A 24,759-nucleotide genomic window follows, 5' to 3' on the forward strand; every position below is an offset into this window, starting at 1 on the left:
CAGCCCGTGTCCTAACTCGCACCAAGTCCCTATCACCTCTGTGCTCGCTGATCTACATTGGCTTCCGGTTAAGCAACGCCTCAATTTCAAATTTCTCATCCTTGTTTACAAATCCCTCCATGACCTTACCCCGCCCCATCTCTAATTCCCTTCAGTCCCAACCAACCGCCCGCCCCCCCCCCGGAGATGTCTGGGCTCCTCAAACTCTTGAGCATCCCTGATTATAACTGTTCAACCATTGGTGGCCGTGCCTTCAGCTGACTGGCCCCTAAACCTCTCCTTAAAACCTTCCTCTTTGACCAAGCTTTTGGCCATCTGCAGTAATTTCTAATGTGGCTCGATGTCAAATTTATTTGTGTTGTCTTAACACTCTGAAGCGCCTTGGGACATTTTACTATGTTAAAGGCGCTATATAAATAAAAGTTTTATTTTAAGTCAATAATTAAATACTAGTTTTCTCCACATAATTTAGAATAGATACAAACCATTAGTTCAAATTGGTCAAATTTATTTTTAATATTGTGGTATCTTTAACAATTGAAGTAGTTAGCTTCTTAGTGTTCCCACAATTGAGAAACAAATGTACATTAATACATTCATTCCTTGTAATCAACAGAATGTACAGGGAATATTTCCATTTAACATGTTCCTGTTGTTGTACTACTAGTGATATTGCAACAGAAAAGAATGGCACCTATACCAATTCTCAACATACAACACAAGATTAAACTGAATATTTCATAACCTGATTAGTTTTCCAACAGTTAAGCTGAAACTAAAATTCAATTCAATTTGTACAGTGTACAATTCACAATTTTAAAGATTAAGTGTAAAATACTAAACAGTCCCACAAAGTGGATAGTTATTGATTATTTATGCACAATAAAACCATGCAAGTGGATACTTTGAATAACGGACTTTTTTCTTTGTTGTGACATGAAAATCAATTTAGCTATTACAATATTAGGAAGTCTGGTTGGGATTAGCAGGGAAACGAGTAATGACATTGTACCAAAAGACAGCTACACAATCACTAAATCAGACTAGAACTGGATTCAAATGCAAACTGCACAGATCAACATTTTGAACTCTACAGGAGGCTATTAAAAGATCTGAATATTTATTGGTGACCAACAGAAAAAAAAGCTCATTTTAATGAAGTCAGCACACTTTCACTTTTAATAGTGAAATACCTGCAGACCCTTAAATTTTTGTAAAAATCAGGATTTTCATAAACACCAAAACAAAAAATCCATTAGCCAAAGAACGTCAACTGTACGGTCTTGAACTATACTGCATTAGTCAGTCCTGAGCACTGTCAATCTGCTCCTTTGACAACACCAACTAATGCTGGCCGAAGGGTGCGTCCATGAAGCTTGTACCCTATTTTGGTCACCAGTGCCACAGAGCCTGGCTCCTTCCCTTCCACTGGAGTGTGAAAAAGAGCTTCGTGCTCATAGGGATCAAATTTGGCTCCAATGGGATTCAATTTGACAAGGCCATACTTGGAAAACACTTTCTGAAGTTGTCCTTCTGTCATGGTGAGACCCTCGTAGAGACTCTTCAAGTGGGGGTTCTGTTCCGTGATCTCCTCTTTGGGTACGCTCTCCGTTGCTTTCTCAAGAACATCCGCCACCTCCAACAGGTCCTTGCAGAAACCTTGAATACCTTAAAAGGGAAAAATGACAGTCAAAATCTGCTGGAATTCTGATGTAAATAAAATGTACAAAAGAAAGCAAGAGAAGGGAAGCATTAAAAACACTAGAAAGGGAACTGTGAAAGTCAATCCTAGATGACTTTGCTTTAGTAATGGTAACATTCTTGCTTCACTCAAGGTGCTGGTATCCACCAGAGTACCACTAGGTTATTTCTTCTTCTCTGTGGCTTTTTGCCTGACAAGTGTACCTATGTTTCTGCTTTTTAAAAATATTGATTGACACGTTTCGTAATTGCTCAGTACAACTCAATCAGCACAGTGCAATTACTTCTATGAAGTTAACCAACTTGTAGATAGACTATCAATCTACTTTTAAGAAGCATCATAGCACAATCACCATGGCAAATTAGAATGACAAACTACATATTTTATAAGTAAAAGCCTTTATTCTACTTTACAGCAATAGCTAATTTAAGCATATTGTAAAAAGCATTTAATCGCATTCGCTAAACGTTGCAAAATAGTTCCATCAATAAAAAAATTAAATCGCGAGATGGACTAATGATATCCAGGTGAATAAAAGCATCTCAAGATTAAATGTTGACATTCCTAAGCAATTTACTAATGCAGAACTAACGTTAGCATAGACTAAATTTTCTACAATAAATTGTTAGTACAGGTTGGACCTTGGCAGTCTGGCACCCTTGGGACCTGATCTGTGCCGAAACAAGAGAATTTTCCGAACTACGGGAGGTCAGTATATGACTGTACCAATACATCCTACATAAGCATACGCCTAGCCTAGGCTTACCGGTACCTGTAGAGTGCTGATCATCGCTCTCCTGGGCTATCTTCTTGAACCAATCTTGCAGCTTGGCTTGCCTGATGTATTTTGGTTAACAGCACTACCAACACTTCCACTGCTTGCTGGTCTCTTTAAAGCCATATTTAGGGGTAAATTAGAGCTAAATAATAGCACAGAACAGAGCCAGGACTACCGGCTGGACATGTACACACTTTGCGGAAGCGCGGGAAACCACCCATGCAAAGCGGCAGTTCCGCAAACTAATGCCGAACTACAGATGTTTCCGGACCAGAGTGCTTCAACCTGTAATAGCCAATCTCACCTGAGAAACCACCACAGAAGGCTGGTACAGGCAATAGGAAAAACATTCAGACAGGAACAGTAAGGAATATCCTTGAGAGTAAGGCAAAAAGTACATCTTTCGGGCAAGTGGTGCTTAATATTGTGCATGAGAAAATTAAATGAAACAGTGCTGAATCCCTAACACTGACTCCCATCAGCTTGATCGAGCACAAAAGTTCATCGCAAAACCAGGAAACAAAACATATGCAGAAAAGGGATAAAGACGTTGAGACGTCTGCTTTAAGTTTAATAGCTATTGCTAAATGTCAAATTGCTGGTTGTAGGAAAAAATGCTTTTAAGAGTAGTAACTTTAAAATTACTTGTTTTTAAAAGAACTACTGACTGTCAATAAGGGAACAGGACCAAGAACAGACTAGCCAGATGTGCAAAATTCAAACTCAGTGGCAGTAAAAAGAGAACCTCCTGTTTTTCTTAGCCTATCTCAAATAAAATGTCCTTACAACATTGCAGTGTGTGCTGATGTGGATTGAATCAAATTGCTACTATTTGCAGCACAGAGGTCATTCAGCCAGTCATGCCTGTGCTGGCTCTTTGAAAGAGCATACATGCTTAGTCCCACTGCCCCCTTTACCAATTTTTGTCCGTAACCCTTTAGGTACATCAAGTACTTGTCCAACTCCCTTTTAAAATTATTTATGGAATCAGCTTCCACCAGTTTTCAGGTAGAGCATTCTAGATCCCGGCTCCAGTGAAAAAAATTCTCCTCATATTCCCTCTAAATTTTCTGCCAATGATTTTAAATCTATGACTTCTGATTATTGCCCCAGAGGGCAAGTTTTTTTTCTATCTGTCTATCAAAACCTATCATCTTGAAAATCTCTATTAGGTCACCTCTTAACCTTCTCTGTATCAAGGAGAACAATCCTGACTTTTCCAACCTCTGCTCATAATCAAGCCCCTCATCCCTGCTAACCTCTCTCTCTAACCACCTTTTCAATTTGCCGTGCCACCTTTAAGAATGTGTGTATATGGACACCAAGGTCTCTGTTCATCTGCATTTTTCAAAATAGTGACATTTATAGCATATTGTCTTTCCATATTAGTCCTCCCAAAGTGCATCACTTCACACTTCTCCACAGTGAACTCCATCTGCGATGCTTCTGTCCATTTCACCATCCTGTCTATGTCTTCCTGAAGTCTACAACTATTCTCATCACCATCTACTACACTGCCAACTTTCATATCATTTGCAAACTTTATAATGTTGCTCTCTACACCAGAGTCTAGGTCATTTATAAAAATTGAAAAGAGTAATAGACCCAAAACTGACCCTTGGGTAAACACCACTGCAAACCACTTCGTAGTCTGAAAATCATCCAGCCATCACCATCCTGTCACTGAGCCAATTCTGCATCAAAACACAGAAACATAGAAAATAGGTGCAGGAGTAGGCCATTCGGCCCTCCGAGTCTGCACCACCGTTCACTATGTTCATGGCTGATCATGCAACTTCAGTACCCCATTCCTGCTTTATCTCCATACCCATTGATCCCTTTAGCCGTAAGGGCCACATCTAACTCCCTTTTGAATATATCTAACGAATTGGCATCAACAACTTTCTGTGGTAGAGAATTCCACAGGTTCACAATTCTCTGAGTGAAGACGTTTTTCCTCATCTCGGTCCTAAATGGCTTGCTCCTTATCCTGTGACCCCTGGTTATGGACTTCCCCAACATTGGGAACATTCTTCCTGCATCTAACCTGACCAATCCCGTCAGAATTGTGTGTGTTTCTATGAGATCCCCTCTCATTCTTCTAAATTCCAGTGAATATAAGAAAGTCAATCCAGTCTTTCTTCATGTCAGTCCTGCCATCTCGGGAATCAATCTGGTGAACCTTCGCTGCACTCCCTCAATAGCAATATTCAAATCCTCTCACTATGAAGGCCAACATGCCATTTGTCTTCTTCACCACCTGCTGTACCTGCATGCCAACTTTCAATGACTGATGTCTCGTTGCACCTCCCCTTTTCCTAATCTGTCACCATTCAGATAATATTCTGCCTTCTTGTTTTTGCCACCAAAGTGGATAACCTCACATTTATCTACATTATACTGCATCTGCCCACTCACCTAACCTGTCCAAGTCACCCTGCAGCCTTTTAGCATCCTCCTCACAGCTCACACTGCCACCCAGCTAGCTTAGTGTCATCTGCAAACTTGGAGATATTACATTCAATTCCTTCGTCTAAATCATTAATGTATATTGTAAATAGCTGGGGTCACTAGTACTGAACCTTGCGGTACCCCACTAGTCACTGCCTGCCTACTCTTTGCTTCCTGTCTGCCAACCAGTTCTCTATCCACGTCAATACATTACCCCCCAATACCATGTGCTTTAATTTTGCACATTAATCTCTTGTGTGGGACCTTGTCAAAAGCCTTTTGAAAGTCCAAATACACCATATCCATTGGTTCTCCCTTGTCCACTCTACTAGTTACATCCTCAAAAAAATTCTGGAAGATTTGGCAAGCATGATTTTCCTTTCATAAATCCATGCTGACTTGGACCGATCCTGTCACTGCTTTCCAAATGCGCTGCTATTTCATCTTTAATATTTGATTCCAACATTTCCCCCACTACTGATGTCAGGCTAACCGGTCTATAATTCCCCGTTTTCTCTCTCCTGCTTTTTTTTTTTTAAATAGTGGGGTTACATTAGCTACCCTCCAATCCATAGGAACTGATCCAAAGTCTATAGAATGTTGGAAAATGACTACCAATGCATCCACTATTTCTAGGGCCACTTCCTTAAAATACTCTGGAATGCAGAGTATCAGGCCCTGGTGGATTTATTGGCCTTCAATCCCATCAATTTCCCTAACACAATTTCCTGACTAATAAGGCTTCCCTTCAGTTCCTCCTTCTCGCTAGACCCTCGGTCCCCTAGTATTTCTGGAAGGTTATTTGTGTCTTCCTTAGCGAAGACAGAACCAAAGTATTTGTTCAATTGGTCTGCCATTTCTTTGTTCCCCATTACAAATTCACCTGATTCTGACTGTAAGAGACCGACATTTGTCTTCACTAATACTGCCACCTTCTTAATTCCATGGGATTCCATTTTCTTAACAAGCCTTCTGTGTGGCACTTTGTCAAATGCCAACAAAAAGTCCATATATACACAATATCTACTGCACCGATTCAACCTTCTGTTATCTCGTCTAAGAATTTAATCAAGTTAGAGAGATACAATTTGCTGTTAATAAATCCATGCTGGCTTTCCCAAACCCACAACCTCTGCGACTTAGAAGGATATAGGTAGCAGGCATTTGGGAACACCACCACCTCCAAGTCACAAACCATCCTGACTTGGAAATATATTGCCATTCCTTCATCGTTGTTGGGCCAAAATACTGGAACTCCCTACCTAACAGTACTGTGGGAGTACCTTCACCATACGGACTGCAGCGGTGATTCACCTTCACTGTCTCCAGTGCAAACAGGGATGAGTAATAAATGCTGGGATTGACAGCAACACCCATATCCTGGGAATGAATAAATAAATTTAAAAAATTACAGCTGCACAATTAAACAAACAGCTTTCCCCAAAATATAGCATTAAATACTTTGCACTTGAATACTTTTCTGTGGATTAGTAAGGCTAGCTAATTTTTTTTTTTAGGAAAAAATATTTCGAGGTAGATTGGAAGGGTCTTTATAAAAAAAATAAACATATTTGACCCAGATGAAACTAATCTCTAACAAAGAAGCTAGACTTGACCACCTGACTCAGCTAATGTAGTCCTTATTAAATGTCGAGCACCAAGAGCAGCTTACTGTCAAACTTAATATCGTGGAGTCCAAGACACAACACTTGGAACATTTGGACTCCAGTGAAGACTAGAATGATCACAACGAAAAAGGCAAATACAGTGCAATATTTTCCACTAATTATTTTGTCCAGGACAACCCCAAGCAATGTCACAGCCACTCTCAGGAATGTTCGAAGACTGCACCACAGAACGATGGGACATGGGCTGCCTCTGCAATTTCACACACAGCAAGTCTTGATTTCAAATATGCCACATGAATAGTTATCAGGTGGAGTCCAGCCTTTCCCCCCCCCCAGGAATGAAGAAAAACAAAGTACGGAACCAACCAGTCTTTTCACTTCTCCACAGATATTGAAATAGCCCAAAATCATCACAACACAAGACAGCCAGCAAACCGTGAATGGAGATCCAAAGATATTGAAGTATTTCTGCTGAGAGCCACAGATGAAGAGGATGCCATACGATGCTTACCACCTACGAACACCAAATCATACTCCTTTTACCCAGTTAGAACAGGCAAACATTGCTTATTCTTCTGATTTCAGTCAGAAGTTGTTCCTGCTCCATAGGATTACCCAGATAACGCTTATTTTCTTTCCCAGATTTTGAACAAGTCCTATGCAGACACAGTTACCTTTATCCATTGAGTGCATGTCTAATTGTGCAGCAGTATCTCACCTACATCAATGAAACTTGAAAAATGTTAACACACCAAAGCAAAAATAATGCAACTAGTGATTCATGTTTGAACAAAAACAAATTGCAGGGAAAGAAGAAAAGGAAATCATAGCATACAACCTAAAAGGGGGAAAAATATGAGGTAGTGTTGGAAGAAAGGATAAATTATTAGTATTAAAGCAGACCAAAGATGGGAAAGAATGGGACAGATAATACCAGAACAGACCAAATAATACAAAGTAGTTAGAAGTGGAATAGCCTGAGCAAAGCAAAGTGAAGGTAGTGTTAATACAGTAAATGAAAAAAGGGGTTATTAATATTAAATTAAACCAGAGATTTAAAGACAGTTGTACAAGATCAGAGTCGACCATACAAAAAAAAAAAGAGACACCAAATAAAGCAAAACAAAAGTTATAATTAGAACAGACCAAATGGGGAAAAAAAACACACAAGCCAATTGATTATTAGAGCTGGAACAAACCAGATAAACTAACAGAGGCAAGTTAAATTTCATAGAATGGCTTATCCAGAACAGTCAAGTGTAATATTTCCTTGGTCTTAAATGCTACAAAGGCACAATTACATTGCAGGAAAAAAGTCTATATTTATGCTCTACCCATAGCACAACAACTGTGTGAAAACAGGACGCAGTGGGTTGCACTGAAAACTAGATCCTTACTAGATGGTGATGGTTCAAATTTACCCTCGGATAACTTTAAAGATCCCCTAAATAGAAGCATATTTATCTATAAAAGGCAGAATGTTTTTAATTTTTCAAACTTGGTAACTCGTCTAAAGGCCATTAAATCAAAGATGTTGCAGCTCGCTCTGCAACTCATTTTTAATAAAGCAGCCTGTTAACTGCTTAATTTCAACCATGGTTGAGAACACACCATTCTGATGTGTTGCTCAGTTAATCATCAACCAGACACCCACCCCCAATAGGAAATGCCCACAAAAAGCTCTAACAAGGGAAGAGTTCGTTAATCCCACCCGTTGGTGAATTAGCAGCACCAGAGCTCTCTTCCTGTTCCCCCACCAATAGCACAGGTGATAAGATTGCACCATCCCAAACTTCTGACACCACCAGTCTGCAGGTGAAGGAACTGGGCAGTCAACAGTAATGGAGTGCGGATTGTGTGCAAATTCAACATTACTGTTATCCAATGTTAGGATGCTCTTACCATATAACTTGGCTTCTTCAACCATTTTTTGGCTTCTTTGACGCAGGTTTTCAGTATCTGCTAGCGCTCGTTTATACTTGTCCTACAAAATATAAAGTGTCCACATAACATTTTTCAATTTGAATAGTTGTAGCGCCATTTTATTTTTTATTTAAAAGCTGAGCTATTTTATGTATCAACGTGATTAATTCCTATTATATTTAAATCTATACATTTACCTTCACAACTCCCAGCTGGTTAAGACAATGACTACCCGAGCCATAAAGACTTCAAAGGTCGCACAAACATTGTGCTGAATTAGCAGATTGGAGCCATGATAAGGGCACTACAATTGGTATCGACACTCCTGGGTTAGGGAAGGAAAAAGTGCCCAGGGTTTACTGTTCCTCAACACTATCCAGCATTGCCTGCATTGTAGGGCTGTGTTTCTTCAAGACTGCACAGTATAATTGCCAAGTAAATACTGGCTTTGAGTTCCTTCAAAGCCTGGTTGCTGCTGAGGCTGGAGAGTAGAACCTGACCTTGTTTGTGGTTATGTCAATTAGTAAGATTCAGACATGCTAGTATGTTATGCTGAGTTTCTGTGTTGATTCCAAATGGCTGTTTGTTTCTTTGTACTTTTTTCAAGTGTTCCATCAGAAAGTGTGCAATGTCTGAAGTATGACAGACAAGAAGTGCATGCATATGTAAACTTTTATAAAAGGTAATTCTTTGCGTACATCACATAATAACAGGATTGGACTAGGCTGTGATACTCTCCAGGGAACAGACATGAAATTCAGTTTATAGGCTGACATATGAACAGCCGCCACTTGGGCAAGTTACTGTAGTAAAACGGTATCAGTGTAACCACATCCCAGCAAAGAATTACCTTTTATAAAAGTTTATATATGCATGCACTTCTTCTCCGTCACACTTCAGATATTACACAATATTGCATGGACCACTTGAAAAAAGTACAAAGAAACAAACAGACATTTGGAATCAACATGGAAACTCAGTGCATAACATACCAACATAGAAAATAGCTGCAGGAGTAGGCTATTCGGCACTTCGAGCCTGCACCATTCAATATCATGGCTGATCATGCAACTTCAGTACCCCATTCCTGCTTTCGCTCCATACCCCTTGATCCCTTTAGCCGCAAGGGCCACATCTAACTCCCTTTTGAATATATCTAACGAACTGGCCTCAACAACTTTCTGTGGCAGAGAATTCCACAGGTTCACAATTCTCTGAATGAAGAAGTTTCTCCTCACCTCGGTCCTAAATGGCTTGCCCCTTATCCTTAGACTGCAACCCCTGGTTCTGGACTTTGCCAACATCGGGAACATTCTTCCTGCATCTAACCTGTCCAATCCCATCAGAATTTTATATGTTTCTACGAGATTCCCTCTCATTCTTCTAAATTCCAGTGAATATAAGCCTAATTGATCCAGTCTTTCATGTCTGTCCTGCCATCCCAGGAATCAGTCTGGTGAACCTTCGCTGCACTCCCTCAATAGCAAGAATGTACTTCCTCAGATTAGACCACCAAAACGGTATATAATATTCAAGGTGTGGCTTCACCAAGGCCCTGTACAACTGCAGTAAGACCTCCCTGCTCCTATACTCAAATCCTCTCACTATGAAGGTCAACGTGCCATTTGCCTTTTTCACCACCTGCTGTACCTGCATGCCAACTTTCAATGACTGATGTACCATTAGACCCAGGTCTCGTTGCACCTCCCCTTTTCCTAATCTGTCGTCATTCAGATAATATTCTGCCTCCCTGTTTTTGCCCCCAAAGTGGATAAGCTCACACTTATCCACATTATACTGCATCTGCCATGCATTTGCCCACTCACCTAACCTGTCCAAGGCACCCCACAGCCTCATAGCATCCTCCTCACAGTCCACACTGCCACCAAGCTTAGTGTCATTGGCAAACTTGGAGATATTACATTCAATTCCTTCGTTCAAATCATTAATGTATATTGTAAATAGCTGGGGGCCCAACACTGAACCTTGCGGTACCCCACTAGTCACTGCCTGCCATTCTGAAAAGGACCCGTTTATTCCTACTCTTTGCTTCCTGTCTGCCAACCAGTTCTCTATCCATGTCAGTACATTACCCCCAATACCATGTGCTTTAATTTTGCACACCAATCTCTTGTGTGGGACTTTGTCAAAAGCCTTTAAGTCCAAATACACCACATCCACTGGTTCTTCAATTGTCCACTCTAGTAATTATATCCTCAAAAAATTCTAGATGATTTGTCAAACATGATTTCCCTTTCATAAATCCATGCTGACTTGGAATGATCCTGTCACTGCTTTCCAAATGCGCTATTACATCTTTAATAATTGATTCCAACATTTTCCCCACTACTGATGTCAGGCTAACCGGTCTATAATTCCGTTTTCTCTCCCTCTTTTTTTTTTTTTAAAAAGCGGGGTTGCATTAGCTACCCTCCAATCCATAGGAACTGATCCAGAGTCTATAGAATGTTGGAAAATGACCACAAATGCATCCACTATTTCTAGGGCCACTTCCTTAAGTACTCTGGGATGCAGACTATCAGGCCCTGGGGATTTATCAGCCTTCAATCCCATCAATTTCCCTAACACAATTTCCTGACTAATAAAGATTTCTTTCAATTCCTCCTTCTCGCTAGACCCTCGGTCCCCTAGTATTTCTGGAAGGTTATTGGTGTCTTCCTTAGGTGAAGACAGAACCAAAGTATTTGTTCAATTGGTCTGCCATTTCTTTGTTCTCCCATTATAAATTCACCTGATTCTGACTGCAAGGGACCTACTTTTGTCTTCACTAATCTTTTTCTCTGCACATATCTATCGAAGCTTTTGCAGTCAGTTTTTATGTTCCCTGCAAGCTTACTCTCATACTCTATTTTCCCCCTCCTAATTAAACCTTTTGTCCTCCTCTGCTGAATTCTAAATTTCTCCCAGTCCTCAGGTTTGCTGCTTTTTCTGGCCAATTTATATGCCTCTTCCTTGGATTTAACACACTCCCTAATTTCCCTTGTTAGCCACGGTTAAGCCACCTTCCCAGTTTTATTTTTACGCCAGACAGGGATGTACAATTGTTGAAGTTCATCCATGTGATCTTTAAATGTCTGCCGTTGCCTATCCACCGTCAACCCTTTAAGTATCACTCGCCAGTCTATCCTAGCCAATTCACATCTCATACCATCGAAGTTACCTTTAACTTCAGGACCCTAGTCTCTGAATTAATTGTGTCACTCTCCATCTTAATGAAGAATTCTACCATATTATGGTCACTCTTCCCCAAGGGGCCTCGCAAAACAAGATTGCCAATTAATCCTTTCTCATTACACAAGACCCAGTCAAGGATGGCTTGCTCCTCGACATATTGGTCTAGAAAACCATCCCTTATACACTCCAGGAAATCCTCCTCCACCGTATTGCTACCAGTTTGGTTAGCGCAATCTATATGTAGATTAAAGTCACCCATGATGAGTGCTGTACACCTTTGTTGCACGCATCCCTAATTTCCTGTTTGATGCCACCCCCAACCTCACTACTGCTGTTTGGTGGTCTGTACACAACTCCCACTGGCATTTTCTGCCCTTTGGTGTTCCGCAGCTCTACCCATAGATTCCACATCATCCAGGCTAATGTCCTTCCATACTATTGCGTTAATCTCCTCTTTAACCAGCAATGCCACCCCACCTCCTTTTCCTTTCTGTCTATCCTTCCTGCATATTGAATACCCCTGGATGTTGAGTTCCCAGCCTTAGTCACCCCGGGGCCATGTCTCCGTAATCCCAATTACATCATATCCGTTAACAGCTATCTGCGCAGTTAATTCATCCACCTTATTACGAATGCTCCTCGCATTGACACACAGCCTTCAGGCTTGTTTTTTCAACACTCTTTGTCCTTTTAGAATTATGTTGTAATGTGGCCCTTTTTGATTTTTGCCTTTGATTTCTCTGCCCTCCACCTTTCCTTATCTCCTTTGTACCTTTTGCTTCTGTCCCCATTTTACTTCCATCTGTCTCCCTGCATAGATTCCCATCCCCCTGCCATATTAGTTTAAACCCTCCCCAACAGCACTAGCAACCACTCCCCCTAGGACATTGGTTCCGGTCCTGCCCAGGTGCAGACCGTCCGGTTTGTACTGGTCCCACCTCCCCCAGAACCGGTTCCAATGTCCCAGGAATTTGAATCCCTCCCTCTTGCACCATTCCTCAAGCCACGTGTTCATCTTAACTGTCCTGCTATTTCTACTCTTGACCACCACGTGGCACTGGTAACAATCCTGAGATTACTATCTTTGAGGCCCTACTTTTTAAATTTAGCTCCTAGCTCCCTAAATTTGTCTTGTAGGATCTCATCCCGTTTTTTACCTATATCATTAGTACCTATATGCACGACAACTGGCTGTTCACCCTCCCCCCTCCAAAATGCCCTGCAGCCGCACTGAGTCATCCTTGACCCTTGCACCAGGGAGGCAAGATACCATCCTGGAGTCTTGATTGCGGCCGCAGAAATGCCTTTCTATTCCCCTTACAATAGAAACCCCTACCACTATAGCTCTCCCACTCTTTCCTACCCTCCTGTCTGAATCTTACTAATTGACATAACCACAAACAAGGTCAGGCTCTACTCTCCAGCCTCAGTAGCAACCAGACTTTGAAGGAACTCAAAGCCAGTATTTACTTGGCAATTATACTGTACAGCCTTGAAGAAACACAGCCCTACAATTTATAAGAATAATACTTGCAGGGAACATTAAGACGGATTGCAAAAGTTTCTATAGATATGTAAAGAGAAAAAGGTTAGTAAAGACAAACGTAGGTCCCCTGCAGTCAGAATCAGGGGAAGTCATAACGGGGAACAAAGAAATGGCGGACCAATTGAACAAGTACTTTGGTTCGGTATTCACTGAGGACACAAACAACCTTCCGGATATAAAAGGGGTCGGAGGGTCTCGTAAGGAGGAGGAACTGAGGGAAATCCTTATTAGTCGGGAAATTGCGTTGGGGAAATTGATGGGATTGAAGGCCGATAAATCCCCAGGGCCTGATGGACTGCATCCCAGAGTACTTAAGGAGGTGGACTTGGAAATAGTGGATGCATTGACAGTCATTTTCCAACATTCCATTGACTCTGGATCAGTTCCTATGGAGTGGAGGGTAGCCAATGTATCCCCACTTTTTAAAAAAAGGAGGGAGAGAGAAAACAGGGAATTATAGACCGGTCAGCCTGACATCGGTAGTGGGTAAAATGATGGAATCAATTATTAAGGATGTCATAGCAGTGCATTTGGAAAGAGGTAATATGATAGGTCCAAGTCAGCATGGATTTGTGAAAGGAAAATCATGCTTGACAAATCTTCTGGAATTTTTTGAGGATGTTTCCAGTAGAGTGGACAAGGGAGAACCAGTTGATGTGGTATATTTGGACTTTCAGAAGGCTTTCGACAAGGTCCCACACAAGAGATTAATGTGCAAAGTTAAAGCACATGGGATTGGGGGTAGTGTGCTGACATGGATTGAGAACTGGTTGTCAGACAGGAAGCAAAGAGTAGGAGTAAATGGGGACTTTTCAGAATGGCAGGCAGTGACTAGTGGGGTACCGCAAGGTTCTGTGCTGGGGCCCCAGCTGTTTACACTGTACATTAATGATTTAGACGAGAAGATTAAATGTAGTATCTCCAAATTTGCGGATGACACTAAGTTGGGTGGCAGTGTGAGCTGCGAGGAGGATGCTGAGGCTGCAGAGCGACTTGGATAGGTTAGGTGAGTGGGCAAATGCATGGCAGATGAAGTATAATGTGGATAAATGTGAGGTTATCCACTTTGGTGGTAAAAACAGAGAGACAGACTATTATCTGAATGGTGACAGATTAGGAAAAGGGGAGGTGCAAAGAGACCTGGGTGTCATGGTACATCAGTCATTGAAGGTTGGCATGCAGGTACAGCAGGCGGTTAAGAAAGCAAATGGCATATTGGCCTTCATAGCGAGGGGATTTGAGTACAGGGGCAGGGAGGTGTTGCTACAATTGTACAGGGCCTTGGTGAGGCCACACCTGGAGTATTGTGTACAGTTTTGGTCTCCTAACCTGAGGAAGGACATTCTTGCTATTGAGGGAGTGCAGCGAAGGTTCACCAGACTGATTCCCGGGATGGCGGGACTGACCTATCAAGAAAGACTGGATCAACTGGGCTTGTATTCACTGGAGTTCAGAAGAATGAGAGGGGACCTCATAGAAACGTTTAAAATTCTGACGGGGTTAGACAGGTTAGATGCAGGAAGAATGTTCCCAATGTTGGGGAAGTCCAGAACCAGGGGACACAGTCTAAGGATAAGGGGGAAGCCATTTAGGACCGAGATGAGGAGGAATTTCTTCACCCAGAGAGTGGTGAACCTGTGGAATTCTCTACCACAGAAAGTTGTTGAGGCCAATTCACTAAATATATTCAAAAAGGAGTTAGATGAAGTCCTTACTACTAGGGGAATCAAGGGGTATGGTGAGAAAGCAGGAATGGGGTACTGAAGTTGCATGTTCAGCCATGAACTCATTGAATGGCGGTGCAGGCTAGAAGGGCCGAATGGCCTACTCCTGCACCTATTTTCTAATACAGTAGTTATTTTATGCTTACTGTAAGATCCTTCAATTGCTCCTCCAGCTTGATCTTTTCTTCCATCAGTGTTTTCTCTGTTGAGCGGAGTTCTCCTTTGTCCCCATTCTGGGTTTGGCTTTGATCATCTTCATAGCTTTGTCCAGTGTTTTTCTGGTGAGTAGCTATACAGAGAAACCTAGGGAATGCATTAAATTCACGTTACTGTTTTTTTTTTAAAGAAACACTTCAATATTTATGAATCACGTTTGAGATTTAATCAAAATTGTTTATTTTACTCTACAACACACTGAACGGTTAATAATTGTAACTACACTCCAGTAAATGGCTTGAACCTTGTAGAATTGAAGAGTTACTCGGTCAACTAACAGTAATTGGAGGGATTAAAGTGGTAGGAAATTCAATAATTATGTTCATAACATGTTTATTTTTGAATGTTAAATGCTATTTTAGTATTTGACATTTTCTTTATTTTTCCCATTCCAGCTTTCTCATCTGAGCCCTCATCACCTGAGGGCATTAACTCATGCTTTCTACAGGGACTGCTGTACAGTACTTCACCCAAGTGGCAGCTTTTCATGCTCCAGCCTGGACAGGGAGTGTTGCAGAGCTAGTCAGGTCCAATCAATCACATTCTCACACAACATTCAGATCTATACTTCCAGCAAGGATCAGTCAATAGGAACTGGGAGCAGAAGTCCTGGTTGATCTTTCTTATCCCTAGTTACTGATACCAATTGTAGTGTCCCCACCATCATCCTGACTGAGATTGACTCAAGCAAGTCAGATATCAAAAAGGAACTCAGTGCCATACAATACAGATATGACTTCGGCAGCTGTGAAGGGATTGCTTGAAATGTATTTAACTATGAAATGTTGGCCTTCATCTCAAGGGGTGGAAGTTATGCTACAGTTGTATAAAGCTCTGGTTAGACCACATCTGGAGTACTGCATTCAGTTCTGGGCACCGCATCTCTGGAAGGATATATTGGCCTTGGAAGGTGTGCAGCGCAGATTCACCAGAACGATACTGGGGCTAAAATGATTAAATTATTAGGACAGGTTGCATAGACTAGGCTTGTATTCCCTCAAGTATCGAAGATTAAGGGGTGATCTAAGTGAGGTGTTTAAGATGATTAAATGATTTGATAGCTTAGATAGAGATAAGCTATTTCCTCTGGTGGGAGATCCAGAACAAGGACGCATAACCTTAAAATTAGAGCTAGGCCCTTCAAGGTGATGCCAGTAAACACTTATTCACAAAGAGTAGTGGAAATCTGGAACACTCTTCCCACAAAAATCTGTCGAGGCTACATCGGATCCATATCATTACCAATGACGTAGGTAGGAAGCAGGATGAGATACTGCAGGCAGATCAGGAGCTAGAAAAGAAATTAATAAGCAGGACCTCAAAAAGGTAGTAATCTCCAGATTACTCAGTGCCACACATTACTGAATACAGAAATAGGAGAGAATGCATGGTTGGAGAAATGGTGTAGGAGGGAGGGCTTTAGATTCCCGATGCATTGGGATCAGTTCTGGGGGAGCTGGGACCTGTACAAGCTGGAGAGATTGCACCCCAACAAGGCCGGGACCAATATCCTGGGGGGGGGGGGGGGTTTGCTAGTGTTGTTGAGGGGACCTTAAAGTAGCTTGGCAGGGGGATGGGAACCGGAGCATAGATTCAGCAGGGAGAGAAGCAAAGCTGGAAATGGAAGGCAGAAAGTTAATAAATGAGTTTGGAAGGCAGAGGAAACAAAGGCTAGAAATTAAACGAAGGGTTTTAGCAGTGCTTAATGGTATATATTTCAATGCAGAGTCTAGTGAATAAGGCAGATGAGCTGAGAGCACAAATATCATACTTCCACATTTCAATCATAGCTTTTACTGAAGCATGGCTTTAAGTAGGGAAAGAATGGCAATTCAGCACTCCTGGTTACAAGGTTTTCAAATGGGATAGAGGGGGGAAATTTTTAAAGGGGGTGGTCGTATTATTAGTTAAAGAAATTACAGCTGTGAGGAGGGATGATATGTTAGAAGAACCATCAAATTAGGTTATGTTAACTCCACAAGACTGTATGCTGTAAGCTCAAACTGGTGAGACTTTAGTCTCTTTAATAAAACTCGAGTGAACATATTAGGAACAGGAGTAGGCCATCGAGCCCGCTCCGCCATTCAACAAGATCATGGCTGATCTGGCCGTGGACTCAGCTCCACTTACCGAAGTGCCGAAGCAGCATGGTAGACAACCTTTTATACTTGCTTGCACGAGGTCACCCTTGGGTCTCCAACAGGTGCTCCCCCCCTGGTGGCAAGTCTTACAGTATTATAAAGTTTACATACATATCACTCCCCCCAAAGTCTTAGATACAAGTTATTTACAAGTTGAGGCGATCAGGGGCTCTTCTTTCCCAGGTTGATCGCCTGAGTTGAAGTCCTGGCATGGATTGGATCATTGCTGCATGGCAGCGCGGCTGGTCTGATCGGACTGGCGGGCTTGGTGGGTTCATCCTTGTGATTGACAGCGAGGTCGATTGCTGGTTGGATGTGTGTTGGTGGATCAAAGATGGTAATGTCCTCTTCAAACTGTTCTCGGTTATCAGTGAATCACAGTTTGGTCTGATCCAAATGCTTTCTGCATGTTTGTCCATTTAGAAGTTTGACAACAAACACTCTATTCCCCCCTCGTTGGCTAAAACAGTGCCAGCAGTCCATTTGGGACCATGACCGCAATCAAGAACAAATACAGGGTCATTAACCTCAATATCACGCGATACAGCCGCGCGATCGTGGTACATGTTATGCCGGTGACGCCGGGTTTCTACATGATCATTGAGATCCGGGTGGACTAAGGAGAGCCTGGTTTCGAGTGCTCTCTTCATTAACAATTCTGCCGGAGGAACCCCAGTAAGCGAGTGGGGTTGCGTCCGGTAGCGGAGCAGAACCGGGGATAAGCTTTGCTCGATAGTTTGGACTGCCCGTTCCGCTTGACCGTTGGATGCGGGCTTAAACGGGGCAGACCTGACATGTTTGATGCCATTGCGGGTCATGAACTCGTTGAATTCCGAGCTGGTGAAACATGGCCCAGTCACTAACAACGATGTCAGGCAAACCATGGGTGGCGAACATGGCCCGGAGGCTTTCAATGGTGGCAGTGGATGTACATGATGACAATACACCACATTCAATCCATTTAGAGTAAGCGTCCACTGCTACTAGGAACATCTTTCCTAGAAAGGGACCAGCAAAATCTACGTAGACTGTGGACCACGGTTTGGAGGGCCATGACCACAGACTCAGTGGGGCCTCCCTAGATGCATTTGCTTAACCGTGAGCAAGTGTTACATTGGTGTGTGCATGACTCCAATTCCGAGTCAATGCCGGACCACCAAAGGTGCAACCTGGCGATAGCCTTCATCATGACTATGCCTGGTTGGGTACTGTGTAGATCGCGTATAAACGTTTCCCTGCCTTTTTTTGGCAAAAACCACACGATTCCTCCAAAGGAGACAATACGGCTGTGGATGGACATTTCATCCTTGCGTCAGTAAAACGGCTTGATTTCGTCTTGCATTTCTCCGGGAACAGCCAATCAGCTCCCATTAAGGACACAGTTTAATTTACTAGTGATAGCACAGGGTCATGGCTGGTCCAGGTCCTGATCTGGCGAGCCATGACGAATGACCCCCTCGCTTTCAAAAACATCCATTACAAGAAGCAAGTCTGTGGGTTGCGCCATTTCCACCCCAGTGGTGGGCAACGGTAGCCAACTGAGGGCATCAGCACAGTTTTCAGTGCCTGGTCTGTGGCGTATTACAGTCATACGCAGATAATGCTAGTGCCCATCTTTGGATGCGGGACGAAGTATTGGTGTTAATACCTTTGCTTTCTGAAAACAGCAAAATGAGGGGTTTGTAGTTGTTTTTGAGCTCCAACCGGAGTCCAAATAGGTATTGGTGCATTTTCTTAACCCCGTATAACATGCTAATGCTTCTTTCTCAATCATACTGTAGGCTTTCAGCCTTAGATAAACTTCTGGAGGCATATGCAACCGGTTTTAGTTTGCCTGACGCATTGTGTGCAACAGCAAGCCAACCGACCCCGTATGACGATCCATCACAAGCTAGTACTAAACGTTTACATGGGTCATACAATACAAGTAACTTGTTAGAACATAGCAGGTTTCTGGCCTTCTCAAAGGCTGTCTCTCGAGATTTCCCCAAATCCAGTCATCACCCTTACGTAGCAATTAATGCAAAGGTTCCAGCAAAGTGCTCAACCCGGGTAGAAAGTTACCAAAATAGTTGAGTCGTCCCAGGAACAAGCGCAGCTCCGTCACATTCTGTGGTCTGGGTGCGTTCTTGATGGCCTGTGTCTTGAAGTCCGTGGGTCTGATGTCGTCTGCCGCAATCTTTCTCTCCAAAAATTCGACCTCTGGCACCAGGAAAACATACTTGGAGTGTTTCAGCCCAAGTCCCACTCTGTCCAGTCGCTTTAGAACCTCTTCCAGGTTGTGCAAGTGTTCGGTGGTGTGACGACCAATGATCAGAATGTCGTCTTGAAACACAATGGTGCGCGGAACCGATTTCAACAGACTCTCCATGTTCCTCTGGAAGATGGCAGCAGCCGAGCGAATCCCAAAAGGGCATCTGTGGTACATGAACAGTCCTTTGTGCGTGTTGATGCACGTCAATCTTTTCGAAGATTCAGCCAGCTCCTGTGTCATGTAAGCAGAGGTTAGATCCAGCTGGGTGAACGACTTCCCCCCTGCTAACATTGCGAACAGGTTCTCCACTTTGGGTAGTGGGTACTGGTCCTGTAACGAGACTCAGTTGTTCGTTACTTTGTAGTCTCCGTAGATTCTGACCGTGCCATGGCTTTTCAACATCGGAACAATTGAACTGGCCCACTCATAGAACTCAACTGGCGATATAATTCCCTCTCGGTGAAGTCTGTCCAGTTCGATCTTAACTTTCTCCCGCATCATATATGGAACCGCTCGGGCCTTGTGATGAACGGGCCGTGCATCAGGGACAAGATGGATCTGTACTTTGGCACCTGTGAAGTTGCCGATGCCTGGCTCAAATAGCGACGGAAATTTGTTGAGCACACGAGGCGTCATCCACTAAAGACAGTGCTTTGATGTCGTCCCAGTTCCATCGGATCTTTCCTAGCCAGCTTCTGCCGAACAGCGTTGGGCCATTGCCTGGTACAATCCACAGTGATAAATCATGCACAGCTCCATCGTACGATACCGTCACTGCCAATGACTGGTATGAGCTCTTTAGTGTAAGCGCGCAGCTTTGTATGAATCGGGCTTAGTTTTGGCCTATGTGCCTTGTTTCCCCACAGTTTCTCAAAAGCCTTCTGGCTAATAATTGACTGACTCCATGGAAACTGGAATGCCATTTAACTTGACTTTCAACATTATCGGAGGGCTTTTGGTGGTGAAGGTGTGTACCCCATACACTTCTTCAGCCTCAGTTGAGTTGTCCCTCTTACTCGTTCAGTGTGATCCGCGCTGGATCGGTCATCTTCTGCCAACTCTGCCACGTGGTGAGTCGCAGCATGTTTGCACATTCGGTGGAGGTGCCTCATTGTTCCGCAGCCTTTGCCCATGTAGTGCTTGAATCGACATTGATGGGCTCTGTGATTACCCCCGCAGCACCAACATGGTGTTAATGGATTCGCATTCATGCTCCACAGCGGACTCCCGAGTCATCCTAGGTCTGGCCTCTGCAGGCGTGTAGGCTCTGCCATGTACAGTTCTGCTGAGGGCGTTATTTTATGCACAGTACTTGCCAGTGAGCTTCGATGCGGAGAAGATATCTGCTTAGTGTTATCGTTCGAGGACATGAAAGCTTGGGCTATCGTGAGGGCCGTGCTCAGATCTAGGGATTCGGCAGGCAGCAGTGTGTGAAGAATGACCTCGTGGCTGATTCCAAGCATGAAAAAGTCCTGCAACATTTCCCCCAAAATCCAGCAAATTCACACAGTCCCACAAGGCGTCTTAGGTCAGCGACATAGCTCACCACGTTCTGGCCCTCGGAGCGATGGTGCATACAAAAGCGATACCTGGCCATTAAGATGCTCTCCTTCGGCTTGAGGTGTTCCTGAACCAGCGTGCACAACTCTTCATGTCTTGTCCGTTGGTTTAATCGGTGCTAGCAGATTTTTGATGAGGCCATATATCGTGGACCCACAAACGGAGGGGAGAATCGCCTTGTGCTTGACCGCGTTACTGTCCGTATCCAGCTCGTTTGTCACGAAGTACTGGTCAAGACACTCAATGACGGCTTCTCAATCATCACCTTCAACAAATCTCAAGAATACTAACAGCAGTCATAACCGCGTGAAAGTTCGAGATGTTATTCTTGCCAATTGTTATGTTCAGAACAACTCCACAAAACCGTATGCTGCAAGCTCAAACTGGTGTGACCTTAATCTCTTTAATCAAACTCCAGAGTTCCGAAGCAGCATGGCATACAACCTTTTATACTTGCTTGCACAAGGTGTGCCGGTGACCCTTGGGTCTCCAACAGGTGCAACCCTTGGTGGCAAGTCTTACACCATTATAAAGTTTATATACATAACATAGGTCATATGGGTTTAACTAGGGACAATCACACAGGAGTGTACTTTAGACCCCCAAATAGTCAGAGGGAGATAGAAGAGCAAATATTTAGGCAAACTTTTGAGAGGTGCAAAAACAATAGTTGGGAATTTCAACTTTCCTAATACTAACTGGAATACAATCCATGTAAAAGGTAGAGAGCACAGAATTCTTAAAATGCATTCAGGAGAAAGTTTTTAGCCAGCACACAGCAAGCCCAACAAGAGTCAATTCTGGACTTACTTTTAAGGAATGAAGCTGGGCAGCTGGCAGGTGTATCAGTGCGAGAATATTTTGATGGTAGTAATTATGATTTAGTTAGATTTAACAGTGATGGAAAAGGACAAAGATAGGCAAGGAAATACACAATAAATGTTAGGATACTGAGAAGTGTTGAGGAAGAGGCCTTGGGGGAGGGGAGAAAAGGGAGGCGAAGGCGAGGGGGGGAAAGGGAGGCGAAGGCGAGGGGGGGGAAAGGGAGGCGAAGGCGAGGGGGGGGAAAGGGAGGCGAAGGCGAGGGGGGGGAAAGGGAGGCGAAGGCGAGGGGGGGGAAAGGGAGGCGAAGGCGAGGGGGGGGAAAGGGAGGCGAAGGCGAGGGGGGGGAAAGGGAGGCGAAGGCGAGGGGGGGAAAGGGAGGCGAAGGCGAGGGGGGGGAAAGGGAGGCGAAGGCGAGGGGGGGGAAAGGGAGGCGAAGGCGAGGGGGGGGAAAGGGAGGCGAAGGCGAGGGGGGGAAAGGGAGGCGAAGGCGAGGGGGGGGAAAGGGAGGCGAAGGCGAGGGGGGGGAAAGGGAGGCGAAGGCGAGGGGGGGGAAAGGGAGGCGAAGGCGAGGGGGGGGAAAGGGAGGCGAAGGCGAGGGGGGGGAAAGGGAGGCGAAGGCGAGGGGGGGGAAAGGGAGGCGAAGGCGAGGGGGGGGAAAGGGAGGCGAAGGCGAGGGGGGGGAAAGGGAGGCGAAGGCGAGGGGGGGGAAAGGGAGGCGAAGGCGAGGGGGGGGAAAGGGAGGCGAAGGCGAGGGGGGGAAAGGGAGGCGAAGGCGAGGGGGGGGAAAGGGAGGCGAAGGCGAGGGGGGGGAAAGGGAGGCGAAGGCGAGGGGGGGGAAAGGGAGGCGAAGGCGAGGGGGGGGAAAGGGAGGCGAAGGCGAGGGGGGGGAAAGGGAGGCGAAGGCGAGGGGGGGGAAAGGGAGGCGAAGGCGAGGGGGGGGAAAGGGAGGCGAAGGCGAGGGGGGGGAAAGGGAGGCGAAGGCGAGGGGGGGGAAAGGGAGGCGAAGGCGAGGGGGGGGAAAGGGAGGCGAAGGCGAGGGGGGGGAAAGGGAGGCGAAGGCGAGGGGGGGAAAGGGAGGCGAAGGCGAGGGGGGGGAAAGGGAGGCGAAGGCGAGGGGGGGGAAAGGGAGGCGAAGGCGAGGGGGGGGAAAGGGAGGCGAAGGCGAGGGGGGGGAAAGGGAGGCGAAGGCGAGGGGGGGGAAAGGGAGGCGAAGGCGAGGGGGGGGAAAGGGAGGCGAAGGCGAGGGGGGGGAAAGGGAGGCGAAGGCGAGGGGGGGGAAAGGGAGGCGAAGGCGAGGGGGGGGAAAGGGAGGCGAAGGCGAGGGGGGGGAAAGGGAGGCGAAGGCGAGGGGGGGGAAAGGGAGGCGAAGGCGAGGGGGGGGAAAGGGAGGCGAAGGCGAGGGGGGGGAAAGGGAGGCGAAGGCGAGGGGGGGGAAAGGGAGGCGAAGGCGAGGGGGGGAAAGGGAGGCGAAGGCGAGGGGGGGAAAGGGAGGCGAAGGCGAGGGGGGGAAAGGGAGGCGAAGGCGAGGGGGGGAAAGGGAGGCGAAGGCGAGGGGGGGAAAGGGAGGCGAAGGCGAGGGGGGGGAAAGGGAGGCGAAGGCGAGGGGGGGTAGGCGAGGGGGGGAAAGGGAGGCGAGGGGGGGGAAGGGGGAAGGGGGGGGAAGGGGGAAGGGGGGGGGGAAGGGGGAAGGGGGGGGGAAGGGGGAAGGGGAGGCGGCGGAGGTGAAGGTCTCGGGGCTTCAGGTGATCTGTGGTTGACGGGCGGTGTTGAGGCTTGGTCAGCGGGTAGTGAATTGGGGGAATTTGACCGAGTGTTCAGGCCCAAACCGGGCCTGGGCCCAATTCATCACCTCCAGCAAGCCTCGGGCCTCACCAACGTACCTGCGTGTGGTGCCGCCATTCCAGCCCGGGCTCGGTGTCACGCCGGCCCCCGGTATGCCTGCGCCTGTCAGCAGAAGCCGGCCGCCGGCCCGCAAGACTCGGCCGCTGCAGCTCGCCATGGTCATCGCTCCACACGCCGCCAGTGCACTGACGCGACAATGACGTCAGCCGCACCCACCAGCCAATCAGACCGGCCTACTCGCCCGAGTGACGTCACACAATCGGTGCGCGAGCGCGGGGTTCGCTGTTCCTGTTCGAACGTCGAGCGGAGGGGAGAGTAGTCGACAGAGAAACACAGATTTTTCGGCCGATTCATCGCCGCCAAAACTGAGGAACTAAAAGCAGTTTTCATTCACTCTCGGGATGTTGGCGTCGCTGACAAGGCTGCCGTTTATTACCCAGCCCAATTATTGATATCCTGCAGAAGATTTACAAAATATTTTTTGTAACAAGTGATTCGCAGTTCAACCTGAAAAATGTGATATCACTTATTGGTGAGATCATGAGAATGTAGATTTAACCTGTACTGTTTTCAGTATGGATGCGCTTATTTGTACTGCCACTTACGCCACCCTTTGTCTATGATTGGTCCCTTTGGAGGATAAGCCGCACCCTGAAGTTTACATAGAAAGGACCTTTCGGCCCTTCAAGCCACCATTCAATAAGATCATTGCTGATCAAGTTTCACAGGAATGTGTAACTGGAACCGCCCATCCCAAGGTCTCACTGACTTTGCAAATTGTAACTCGATCCACTTTGACTTCCTGAAGCGACAGAGGACAAAGCTCCCCAGAAGACAACAGTGGCCAGCCAAAGTGCCTTACCCCTGTCCAAGTACATCCCTCCCTCAGACGAAGTGTCTTACCCCAGTGCAAGTGCATCCTATCCACCTGCTGGATGGGCCATTGTGAACGGATTGTTAACAGGTTTATTGGG

General features: G+C 45.3%; 1 protein-coding gene across 1 annotated transcript; it reads right to left on the reverse strand.

Annotated features, from left to right (window-relative positions):
• Positions 1-491: 491 nt before the first annotated feature.
• grpel1 (GrpE-like 1, mitochondrial) lies at positions 492-23,988 on the reverse strand. Its single transcript, XM_070864372.1, has 4 exons — positions 23,824-23,988; positions 15,094-15,250; positions 8,462-8,543; positions 492-1,668 (listed from the first exon to the last, which is right to left on the reverse strand). The coding sequence occupies exons 1-4, from the start codon at positions 23,946-23,948 to the stop codon at positions 1,319-1,321; spliced, it is 714 nt and encodes a 237-aa protein (XP_070720473.1). The 5' UTR covers positions 23,949-23,988; the 3' UTR covers positions 492-1,318.
• Between the last annotated feature and the right edge of the window lie 771 nt (positions 23,989-24,759).

This window comes from Pristiophorus japonicus, chromosome 2, assembly GCF_044704955.1.
Source record: "Pristiophorus japonicus isolate sPriJap1 chromosome 2, sPriJap1.hap1, whole genome shotgun sequence".
NCBI classification, from domain to species: Eukaryota; Metazoa; Chordata; class Chondrichthyes; family Pristiophoridae; genus Pristiophorus; species Pristiophorus japonicus.

Excerpts from the sequence above, each read along its gene's own strand:
- grpel1 (XM_070864372.1), bottom strand. The coding sequence starts at position 23,948 with ATGACCATGGCGAGCTGCAGCGGCCGAGTCTTGCGGGCCGGCGGCCGG. Across the intron at positions 8,544-15,093 it reads AGCAATTGAAGGATCTTACA|GACAAGTATAAACGAGCGCT; the intron begins GTAAGCATAAAA and ends TATATTTTGTAG. Across the intron at positions 1,669-8,461 it reads TGAAGAAGCCAAGTTATATG|GTATTCAAGGTTTCTGCAAG; the intron begins GTAAGAGCATCC and ends TTCCCTTTTAAG.